Source organism: Aedes aegypti, chromosome 2 (genome assembly GCF_002204515.2).
Source record: "Aedes aegypti strain LVP_AGWG chromosome 2, AaegL5.0 Primary Assembly, whole genome shotgun sequence".
Lineage (NCBI taxonomy): Eukaryota > Metazoa > Arthropoda > Insecta > Diptera > Culicidae > Aedes > Aedes aegypti.
This window is the reverse complement of record NC_035108.1, coordinates 153641038-153653771: the sequence shown is the minus strand read 5'-3', so window position 1 is coordinate 153653771 and position 12734 is coordinate 153641038. Positions and strand designations below refer to the sequence as shown.

The window sequence follows — 12734 nt, the reverse complement described above, 5'->3', positions numbered from 1 at the left end:
TTGTTAACCGATAAGTTTCGCTTGCAACATTCTTTGACAGAAGACGTTAAGCGCACAATTTTTAGGATTTTTAGCAATATTGGAAGTAAAAGCTTAAACGCCTGGAAGAATTCAAAAGAGGTATCGTGACAGACTCGCACGAAAAAAATGTGAATGCACACCAAAAAAAACATAGATGCACACGTCACGCGTATTCAGATTCAGTAATGTATTATCTAATGATAAATTCTACAATCTCAGCTATTTAAATTCTAAAAATTCACAGCAAAAAAATCTTAAATTTACGTGACACGTAAACTTTTATGATAATCAAGTAAAACGAGTTATAACTGAATATTCAACGATACATAATGTAAGCTGTCTCATTGCATTTAAAAATGCTTGCAATCTTGAGTGAAACTGAAACATTTCATTATCTTACATCCAACATTCGACAATATTGCATGTTTTCTTGCATCTTGAAAGTGAAATTACAAACAAGAATGCTTGGTTTACATGATTCTACGCTGAATATTCTATTATATATAATGCACATGGATGGATCGATGGCTTGTCATTTGATGTGCATTATTTATGATTAAATTTTCAGCGTTAAAATCATGTAAACCAAGCCGTTTTGCATGCAACGTTCTTTAAGAGAAGACGTTTCGCGTTCAATATTAAGGATTTTGCTAGCAATGTTGGATATAATAGATGTGTTTGTAGGTTTAATCATTGCATAATACTTGAGAAATGGCTTTGCATGATTGAAGCTAAAATTACGTTACGTGTAAATCTAAGACTTTTTTTGGTGTGTTGTTCGCAAAATGTCTTTCCTCAAAGAATGTTGCAAGCATGCAATATTGGCGAATATTGAATATAATATCATGAAATATTTCATTTCCATTCAAGATTGCAAGCATTTCCGAATGCAATGAGGCAGTTAACATTATTTATCGTTGAATATTCAGTTATAATCCGTTTTAATGGCAATCATAAAAGTTTACGGCAATGTAAATTTGAGATTTTTTTCCTGTGTGTATCTCTGAATAATGTATCAATAGTGGCTGCCAGGATTTAATTTTACCCCAGCGAAGATCTTTTCAGGTTGGAAATTGTCTCGACTCCCCAGGGCATAGAGCATTTTTGTACCAATTATGGAGCGGTTCTATCGGGAAAATCACCTTGGCTTCCGGTTAGAAAAAAATTTCACTTTTCCCTGATTTCGTATAAGGACTGTTCATTTTATAAAGTGGACACCTTGTGCATGCTGTATGTTTTTAATTTATCAATGAAATTTCAATCGGTTTTCTGCATATCGTTCAACTAGATTGTACAATGTTGTGATAGTAAAAATTTTCTGAAATAATTAAATTTCACACGAAAATGGAACAACGATTGAAATGGTTGGTTATTGGAGGTTATCAAAATCAATGATTGTTAGAAATAAGCTGGACAATTCAACAATTTATATTTTTTATTTTCAAAAAAGGCTTGTTTTTCGAAAGCATCATCAATCAGAAGTCTGATGGAAAAAATCAAGTTATTTTTGGAGCAACAATTTTACAGATATAATAAAATCATTTTCCCCCTATATTTAAAAAAGAAAAATATTTTAAATTTGAAGGCAATTCATATGAGTAGAATTTTTTTTTTGTTAAAAGTAAGTCCTGGGGGCAGTGCTAATATAGTATTAAAATGAAAAATAACATACGCCTTTACAGAGTTACTTATTAAGTACCCACGTCACATTTAAAGCACAATAGAAACACAATTGCTTTATTCTTAGAATACCTTTCAAAGTACATTGAAAATCATCAAAATTGGCAACACTGCTGAAATAAAATCGATTTTATTTTCCACATATTATTTTCATAATGTGTTATTCTGAGATTACCAACTGAAATATTCGGAGAAAACCGTTAACAATTTGCTGTAGATCGATAAATATGCGTACATGATTTTAAGAGTATGAGATTTTGTAGTAAACCTACCATTATCAGTAAAATTTATACTTAAGACTGTGATTTAAACTCACGATTTAGCTCTCGTTCATACAAATATAGTTTTTTTAGTAATCCAAACTAGTTTTGAACACGCTTTTTACTTTACTCTTTTGCTGGGAGTGAAAGGATGGTGTATCAACATATTTGGCCATAAATGGGTAAATCACTAAAGTTAACTAATGTCAGAGAATTGTGGAATATAATTGATTTTTGAAGCTTTACCTTTAGTAGAATAGTAAAGGATACAAACATACAATTTGTTCAAAAAAATTAGGATTTTTACTTGTTTTAATTATGAATCGTGGTTTACGGCCAACCAGCCGAGTGGAAGTTTAACAACTACCGAAAAGCTAAACATTACATATAATTTGCAATTGGATTAGATGGACAAATTGATGTGAAGATTTGCGAAAAAGTTACACGTCTTCTCAGTGAGAATCGAACTCACGACTCCCCGATCTCTAGTTGGGGCGCGTTAACCACTACGCCATGAGAGGACTCATGAACGCAGAAGTTAACCTGAATTCGATTTCAGCTCAATAATCACGTGGTCCTCTTTCGCAAAGTGCACCTCTTTCGGAAGAATTAGATGCCCATCCAAACACAACGCTTTCTATATATATCCAATGCCTAGCCCGAGAGCGCATTGTTTTTTAGGTATAGATCGGGGAGTCGTGAGTTCGATTCTCACTGAGAAGACGTGTAACTTTTTCGCAAATCTTCACATCAATTTGTCCATCTAATCCAATTGCAAATTATATGTAATGTTTAGCTTTTCGGTAGTTGTTAAACTTCCACTCGGCTGGTTGGCCGTAAACCACGATTCATAATTAAAACAAGTATTTATCGAGCAACGGACTCATGTTCCGTAACCGGTCGTTTGAGAACGTCGCGACCCATTGGAAGCCCACACAATAGAAACCTCAGCCAGCGCAGTTGCTGGCTAGTGTAGTGTGCTATTCCTATACCTAAAAAACAATGCGCTCTCGGGCTAGGCATTGGATATATATAGAAAGCGTTGTGTTTGGATGGGCATCTAATTCTTCCGAAAGAGGTGCACTTTGCGAAAGAGGACCACGTGATTATTGAGCTGAAATCGAATTCAGGTTAACTTCTGCGTTCATGAGTCCTCTCATGGCGTAGTGGTTAACGCGCCCCAACTAGAGATCGGGGAGTCGTGAGTTCGATTCTCACTGAGAAGACGTGTAACTTTTTCGCAAATCTTCACATCAATTTGTCCATCTAATCCAATTGCAAATTATATGTAATGTTTAGCTTTTCGGTAGTTGTTAAACTTCCACTCGGCTGGTTGGCCGTAAACCACGATTCATAATTAAAACAAGTATTTATCGAGCAACGGACTCATGTTCCGTAACCGGTCGTTTGAGAACGTCGCGACCCATTGGAAGCCCACACAATAGAAACCTCAGCCAGCGCAGTTGCTGGCTAGTGTAGTGTGCTATTCCTATACCTAAAAAACAATGCGCTCTCGGGCTAGGCATTGGATATATATAGAAAGCGTTGTGTTTGGATGGGCATCTAATTCTTCCGAAAGAGGTGCACTTTGCGAAAGAGGACCACGTGATTATTGAGCTGAAATCGAATTCAGGTTAACTTCTGCGTTCATGAGTCCTCTCATGGCGTAGTGGTTAACGCGCCCCAACTAGAGATCGGGGAGTCGTGAGTTCGATTCTCACTGAGAAGACGTGTAACTTTTTCGCAAATCTTCACATCAATTTGTCCATCTAATCCAATTGCAAATTATATGTAATGTTTAGCTTTTCGGTAGTTGTTAGGATTTTTGTTTTGCGGAAATTAATGTTAAACTTTGACGAACAGCTTATCTTAGAAGTTTTTGGAAGAACTACATAGCTCTTCAACCAAAAGCATTTTCTAAGATCTTATATTTTCATAGCATTGTAGAATAGTAGTTGAACGATGCACAGAAAAACGATAGAAAAGTTATAGCATAAACAAAGTGTGCACTTTATAAAATGAACAGTCCTTAGTAACTAAATCCAATGTCGATTTACGTGAGATCCCTGTAGTAATTGTTTTCAAGGGTTTCTCTGGGGATTCCTATCTTTCTCTAGGATGGTTCCTCAAAGAATTTCTTTAGAAGTCAAGGACAACCTCAGAAAGACTTCTCAAGGGTTTTTCCAGGCAGTCGTTGAAGATTTCTTCCAGGAATTACATCAAGGACAACCTCAGAGTATCTTTTTGAAATTGCTCCTGAGATATCTCAAGAAATTCGCTAGGGGATTTTCTCAGGAAATCCTTCGAAGATTAATTTCGGAATTTTACTAGAGATTCTTTCTCGTATAACTTTAGGGATTCTAAGGAACTTTTTCATAAAAGCTCATTTGAATTTTATAGTGGATTAATTTATCGATTGCTCAAGTAATTTCTCAAGGTTTTCTTCCAAGATTGACTTCAGAAATGTTCCTAAGATAAAATCTCGAACAAATCCATTCAGGATTTCCCCCAGAGATTACTTGAGAAATTTACTCAAGGGATTACTCGTAGAATTTACTTCAGAAATTACTTGATAAATTCCATATAAGATTCATTCAGGATTTGCCTATAGCTTCGTTAAGTAGTTTCCCCAAGGATTCCTACGGAATTCCCTGAAAGGTGCAGTTTTTATTTAGTCTTTCTCCCAAATATTCCTGAAGGAATTTTCATAGGATGTCTAAAATTGAAACTTTTGGGTGCTTTTCCCCTACTTGCCAAAGGACGAAGCCTGCGTGGACTTGTAAGATATTTCCTATTCCTTACAAAACTCAAATAATAATAATCTCGCATGAACCAAAACTCTTGATTTAAAACCTTCAAGTAGAGACGATGTCACGGTGAGAGTGGTTCTAATGATGGACTCTAGAGCCTTAACAGAAAATCAAATCTGCCTTTCTAGAATATAATGATTGAAATACATAGAATATTCAAGAATAATGACACTTTCGCGTGTCTCAAGGATCAAATTATGTGTTTCTAGTAGATTTTGGGTCGCTGAATCTGATGCCGTTCTCAGAAATATTCCAGCACGTCACATTTTTTAGCTACAGGTCGCCAAAGTTGTATAAAACACTGGTTTTATTGATGTTTACATGAAATTTAAAATATGATTTATCAAATTTTTTTGTGATATAATCTACCAAACATGCTAAATAGGACTTGAACTTTCATTATTGATACAAATCAGTTGAAATTTTACGATAAAATTTGGGTGAAATCGATTTTTTTCAACATGTTTGCAGTCTTCATATAAAATTCTTCGTTTCTCTTATATGGAATAATACAATACTTTTCTGAACCACCAAAAAATAACATTTTACCATCGAAAATATTATGAACTTCGTTGATAATTATTGTTCTATACATAAAGTTTGAGTTCTTTGACAAATTGAGCAAACAAATTGCCGTACAAGTTGGAAAACTTGCATGCAAGTTGGCTGAAACAGTCAAATTTAGCATTTTCAACAGTCAATATCTCAAAAACTAGACGTGCCATGATATTTCTGAAAACGGCAATTTACTCAGCAACCCTTAATTTAGTAAATAGCGGTATTTTGGTTCTTGAGACAAAACCGTGTTCCGCAGTGTTATCAATGATTCTAGGCAATGTCCAAGTGCTTTGCATAGTTAGATTAAGAATTCTTTTACAACTACTTATAAGCATGTGATTTCTATTCGCTATTCAAAGGTTCTGGAAGCTGCGGCAAATTAAATATAATTTGTCCGTACACATATGATAGATCAATGGATTATCAAGTTTAATCAAATTATAATAACGGTATTGCCTGTTAGATCACCTGTATTAAGTATGGATGCAATAATCAAATAGTTTTTTAAACGTAAGCATGACTTTCGATGTTGTTACTAGTGAAACGCCTTACAAAACAGACGAATTAAATAGTTTCAGTTTTAAATTGACCAAATGTATCTCAAAATTTATTTTTAAAATCGTTGTCTTTGCACCAATTATGGCAATAGTGTTTACACAGCGGAACACCAAATTATGTGTCTCCGATTAATTTGGAGTTGCTGCTTCCGTTACGTCACTTATCCAACAGATCTCAATTTGATACTAAAGGTCGTCAAAGTTGTATAAATTACATGTTTCAAGGGAATTGAAACTGATTCATCAACTGTTCCTGTAATTGAATTCACCAAGCATGCTAAATATTTTAATTTGAACTTTTGTATGCGATTATTTTTATTCAAATTACACGGTTAAATATAGATTGAATCAATTTTTTGTACATGCTTACAACTTCCATACAAAATTCATCATCAATTCCTTACTATCAAAACATAACTTTTTAAAAGCGGAAGGATTTAAATTTTAACTATTCGTATTCTTAAGAGCTAATAAACTGATTTCTGTTGCAAAATAGGCACATAAACCGGCATACAAGCTGGTAAACTTGCGTGCAAGTCGACCATAATCGATATATTGTGCATTTTCAACAATCAATATCTCAATAATCAGAGGCTGTGACATTTTTGAAAACGGCAATGAATCGTAGTAATTATTATTATTATCTTTATTAACGAGATTTGCAGCCCGAGGCTGGCTCATCTCGGAAATCGTAGTAAATGATCATCGGATATTAATATGATTTCCAAATTGCAACAATAAGTTTGATTACTCATCAGCTAAATTTGTTCTTTTTTCTCAGTAAGCAGCATCCTTTCATTGATTCATTGATTACCTAACAAAAACAGAAATTCTATATTCTAGTGGAACAATAACATAAATCTATTTATGTTTCTACTAGTCATAAGTGGTACTATAGCGATAATTGATGCTTCTACCCTAATGTTTGAAAAATATAAAAATATAGAGAGTCGTTTGATAATTACTAATTTGTATAAACATATTTATTCCTCATCTGCATCTCTTTTACGTATTCGAACCATTTGAACAAGATCTCAATGAAAATAATCAAAAAAGTAGATACAAGTATTGTACCTTTGATCTCTGTTCTAATTGCATATATGTTGACAGATACCCGTATTTCGAATATCATTTGTCTTCTTCAATACAATACTCAAATATACTTTCTTTTTTATTTCTTCATTATCTGAATACATGTACATACTATATATTAAATAAGAAACTACTACTCCATTATGCAAATTTGAAGAAAACTTAAAGATACTGTTTAAAGCTATTTCTAACGGAATGCTCTGAGTTTATCCTTTACCATTCCATGCAATCAAATCGCAAATATAAAAACAAACATACTTTGGCCATCAAAGATCTCAAAATATCTTGAAACATTGTATATTGTACACATATTGAACAACATTTACTAAATGATCAGCCATTAAAACGACATTCGCTTGGTCTTGACTTCTATATAAATGTGTATGCAATCGATGAATTGACAGACTTTTTATTTTCCGTTTAATCTTTCTAACTACACTTCTTTGGATTCATCTTCAATGTTGCCCTCTTTCCTCGACTCATATTCCTTACTCAAAACTGCTCCCAAGCCTTGTTTCGATCCATGGTTTTCATGTCACGAATGCATCCCCGTAGGATTTCGTAACCATAACTTAGTTTTGTGCTGAACCATCTTTCCTTCTCGAATAAGTGTTTTCCAATCCCAACCACTCCTCACCAGGAACCAACAAAATCTAGCCATATCTTCCCGAATTAAAATCCTGCTATGTCAAAATGAAACATGACCATTGATGATCGAATTATAACATCACCAACTGTTTCTGTTTTCTATCTCGAAAATTTTCCCCGAACTATCGAAACCACACAAACTGTTCAAAAATCAACCTGCCCAAAATTTTTGTAACCAACAAAAAAAAAATCAAACAATCAAACAACCCCTCCAAAAACAAAACCCCGAGTAGCCGAAGGACAGGCATTAACAGAAGAAGACGAAGAATTTCTCTGTAATTTGTGCCAAAGGCGATTTGAGGAGCAAGGTACATGAAGACAAACTTGAACATTTATTTTCATTGAATTTGTTCCTTTAGTTGCGCGTTATTTTACTTATCGATATACACACCCACACTCACACGCATAGCAACATCAACTAAATGACCACCCACCTCCCACCACATTGTTTCGTTCGATACAGCTATTGTAATGCTCGTGAAGTGGATTTATTCTTTTCGCTGATCACCATTTACTTTTTAAGAATCGGAATAAGAAAGTTTTTGAACAATTTTGAATGCTTGGAAATTACTTATTGGAAACAAAAGCTTATGAAAGGAAGACACTGATGTTCCACTCGCTAGTTTGTGACTAAGTATCACCTACAATAAAAAAAACACTGTCTCCATTCAAAGCTGTTTGCAAAAACTTTCCTTTATAAAAAGCAACTTTAACCGCTGCGATACTGTTTCCATCGACACTTGGCATGATGTGCTGCTGGTCCCGTCGCGTAGTTTTATTGCAAAACCCATTCCCGTCTCGCGCTCCTCACCCATGTCAAACAATGTCTCGTTGATCGCTCGGCGTCACAATTATGTTTATGTGTTGACACATTAGGTTTTATGGATTTCTGAGTTTTGTGTTGTTTTTCCTTTTTTTCTCTCTGGATCCTACTCGTGTACTCTCTCTCACACCAAGTGTTTTTATGGCACTTAGATGAATTGACTGCAAGTAGGTTGCTCTTTTGAGGTCTTTGAGAAAATAAATACATCATCGTAACAAAACTCTTGGATAACAAAAGCACATGCTTTTATATGGAAGACAGGACTTCAACTCATCGTTCATTTCCTGTAGCCATTAGCACCCACAATCAATGACACGCGTTATTTTACAGTTACATGCGCACTTAAGCAATCAAATGTGCACAAGGATGTGGCTTTCCAAGACAATTTGAACCGAGAAGTTATAGAGAGAGTTTAGTTTTGCCTCAAATTCCGAACATGACTCCGGTTACTCGATTTTGAATAACATTTTTTCAAGAAAATCACTCAAATTTCTTCATAAAAGGATTATTCTTACTATAATCAAAGTCCTTTATATTCAAAAGTTGTGAAAATATTAATTCTTCGATTAAGATACACAATGAATTGGCTCTGATATGTCTTACAGCGCTTGATCCTATGAAAAATCAGTTAACAGTTCAGCCATTCCATGAAAAATCAATCTAGTGGGTCAACGAATTCCGTGAAAAATTGCTATTTTGTTCTTCATCCGAAATAAGGATACACGTGTTTTAGGATTTTTTGATTAGGGTGACCATTTCCGAAATATGGTGACCAGAAAAATCGCAATTTGGCTAAATTTTTATTTAAAAAAAAATTATAACTTTTGAACCGCATGACCGATTTTCAATTTTCTTGGACGAAATGAAAGCTATATTGTTTTTAAGGAAATTTTTATAAATTTTCATGCAAAAAAAATTTTTCTAGAGTTTTATTTTTTTTCTGAAAAACTGAAATCTTAAGCTTTCATTCCATAAAAAAGATTGGAAATCGTTTATGCTGTTCAAAAGTTATGATTTTTAAAAATAAAAAATCTAATGCGTTGAGTCTTACAGTGTGTGCCCATAAAAAATGACTGATTTTTTATTTTCAAAAATATATATATCTCAAAAACTAAAAACACACATCGCCAAAAAAGTAGACAGTTAACTGAACTTTCAAGAAAAAATGAGAACAGCAAAAGCTCCTTAGGTTTCGAGGCCTTCCAAACTCGAAAAACGGATTTTTTTATTTTTGTCACGTAAAAAACAAATTTTTGTGAAATTTTTATTTATTTTTTGAAAAGTCAAAATCTTTGGCTTTTCAAAAAATTTGAAGATCGGTCATGGCGTTCAAAAGTTATAATATAAAAATAAATAAAATCAGTCAAATCGCGATTTGTCTGGTCACCCAATTTCGGAAATGGTCACCCTAATCAAAAAAATCCAAAAACACATGTATCCTTATTTCGGTTAAGAACCAAAATAGCAAATTTTCACGGGGAGTCACCCACTCACTAGATCGGTTTTTCATAGAATGGCTGAGTAAGAATCTATGTACATATGTATGTTACCACGTAATGTCAGCCACAAAATTTGAAAATAAAAAACGGTATAAGAATGCCTTATTAACCCTTCTACCGGTAGCTTCATTGCATACCCAAAAAAAAAATCAAATCGCGATAACTTTTTTGTTTCTCGGTATTTTTGCACCAGTTTTTCACAAGCTTTCAAAAAGCTCTTCTAGTTTTAGAATATGTGTCGATATTGATTATTAGTTATCTGGAACAAAATTTTCCAAAATTCCTTGGTAACCCGACGCGTAGCCATAACCCACGGGAATATCTAAGGCTATAGAATTTTTATCGCATCCGGATATTCACTCCTTGGAACAATACATTAATGAGAGTATTTTGTGAAAAAATGAAGCAATTTGGTGGAATCGTGTTTGAGTAATGAGCATTTATGTTTCTGATACCACGTTGGCCAAATAAAGATCTTGAAAACTTCAAAAAACCTCATATCGTAATTTTCAGATTTCTTCAAGAATACTGAACCGACTCAAATGATTTTTTCTGAGTAGCTCCTTATTACTTGGCAATGTATAGCCCACATTTTATTTTTTTGATAAATTGACCAATCTTAGCACGATTCTCATAAGAATCATCACAGGATTAACTTAGGATTCCTCGTAGAATTCTCCTCAGAATTCCCCCAAAATTTTCATCAGAATACTTAAAGGATTTTCATCAGCATCCTTCCAGGATTCTCATTAGAATCCTCTTAGGATTCTCATCAGAACGTTCTAAGAATTCTTATCAGAATCCTCTCAGGATTCTCATCAAAACCCATCTAGGATTCTCATCAGAATCCTCTCAGAATTCTCATCAGAACTTTCTCAGAATTTTAATAAAAATCCTCTCAGAATTCTCATTAGATTCATCTTAGGATTCTCATCAGGATCCTCTTAGGATTCTCATTAGAGTTTTCACTGCAATCTCATCAGAATCCTCTCAGAATTCGCATCAAAATTCTTTTAGAATTCTTATAAGAATCCTATCAGGATTCTCATCAGAATCCTCACAGGAATCTCATCAGAATCCTCTCAGTATTCTCATCAGAATCCTTATAGAATTCTCATCAGATTCCTGTCAGGATTCTCATCAGAATCCTCCCAAAATTCTCACCAGAATCCTCTCGGGATTCTCATCAGAACCCTAACAGAATTCTCATCAGAATCCTGTCAGGATTCTCATCAGGATCCTCTCAAGATTCTTATCAGGATCCTCTCAAGATAATTATCAGAATCCTCTCAGGATTCTCATCAAAATCCATACAGGATTCTCATCAGAACTTTCTAAGAATACTTATAAAAATCGTCTAAGAATTCTCATCGAAATCCTTAAATGACTCTCATCAGAATCCTAACAGAATTCTCATCAGAATCCTGTCAGGATTCTCATCAGGATCCTCTCAAGATAATTATTAGAATCCTCTTAGGATTCTCATCAAAATCCATATTAAATTCTCATCAGAATCCTCTCAGAATTCTCATTTGAATCTTCTCGGGATGCTCATCAGGATCCTCTTAGGAATCCTCACTGGAATCTAATCAGAATCCTCTCAAAACTCTCATCAAAATCCTTTCAGGATTCTCATCAAAATCCTTTCAGAATTCTCATCAGGATCCTCACAGGAATCTCATCAGAATCCTTACAGAATTCTCATCAGAATCCTGTCAGGATTCTCTTCAGGTTCCTCTCAAAATAATTATCAGAATCCTCTCAGGAAACTCATCAAAATCTATATAGGATTCTCATCAGAATCCTCACAGGTTTCACAGCGTCTCAAACGACTCTCATCAGAATCACCTCAAACGACTCTCATCAGAATCCTCTCGGGATTCTGATCAGGATACTCTTAGAATTCTCATTAGAATTCTCACTGGCATCTCATCAGAATCCTCTCGGAACTTCTCATCAAAACCATTTCAGGATTTTTATCAGAATCCTCTCAGAATTCTCATCAGAATCCTCTCAGGATTCTTATCAGAATCCTCACAGGAATCTCATCAGAATCCCCTCAGTACTCTCATCGGAATCTTCATGGAATTCTCATCAGAATCCTACCAGTATTCTCATCAGGATCCTCTCAGTACTCTCATTAAAATCCTCACAGAATTCTCATCAGAATCGTCTCAGGATTCTCCTTCAGAATGCTCTCTGGACTATCATAAACATCTTTTAAAGATTCCCATTAGAATCGTCTTGGATTCTCATAAGAATTCTTTCAGGATTTTCATCAGAATCCTAACAGGATTCTCATTAGGATCCTATCAGGATCCTCATTGAAATCCTCACAGGATCGTCATCGAAATTCTCACAGGATTTTCATCAGAATCCTCTCCAGATTCTCATCAAAATCCTCTCAGGGTTGTCATCAGAACTGTCTCAGGATTCTCATCAGCATCCTCTCAGGTTTATCATTGGAATACTCTCAGAATTATTAACAGAATCCTGTTATCAGAATCCTCCCAGGATTCTCATAAGATTCCTCTCAAAATTCTCATCAGAATCCTGTCAGGATTCTCATCAGAATCCTCAAAGGACTCTCATCAGGATTTTCTTCGGAATCTCATCAGAATCCTCTCAGGATTCTCATCAGAATCGTCTAAGGATTCTCTCAGAGTGCTCTCTGGGCTATCATCAAAATCCTTCAAGGATTCCCATCAGAATCGTCTCTGGAATCTCATCAGAATCCTCTCAGGATTTTCATCAGAATCTTCTCAGGATTCTCATCAGAATCGTAT

The 12734-nt window shown here is 34.7% G+C and overlaps 1 protein-coding gene across 27 annotated transcripts in view; it reads left to right on the top strand.

The window, feature by feature from the left end:
- Positions 1–12734, top strand: part of LOC5579421 (glutamate-gated chloride channel) — a 472520-nt gene that overhangs the window by 341639 nt on the left and 118147 nt on the right. For 16 of the 27 annotated variants that reach the window (XM_021842806.1, XM_021842824.1, XM_021842811.1 and 13 more), the window contains one exon: positions 7860–7934. The exons of the other annotated variants lie outside the window; for them this stretch is intronic. In XM_021842806.1, the coding sequence (XP_021698498.1) occupies positions 7860–7934 (75 nt within the window). The remainder of the gene's footprint in view (positions 1–7859; positions 7935–12734) is intronic. 27 annotated transcript variants of the gene reach the window in all.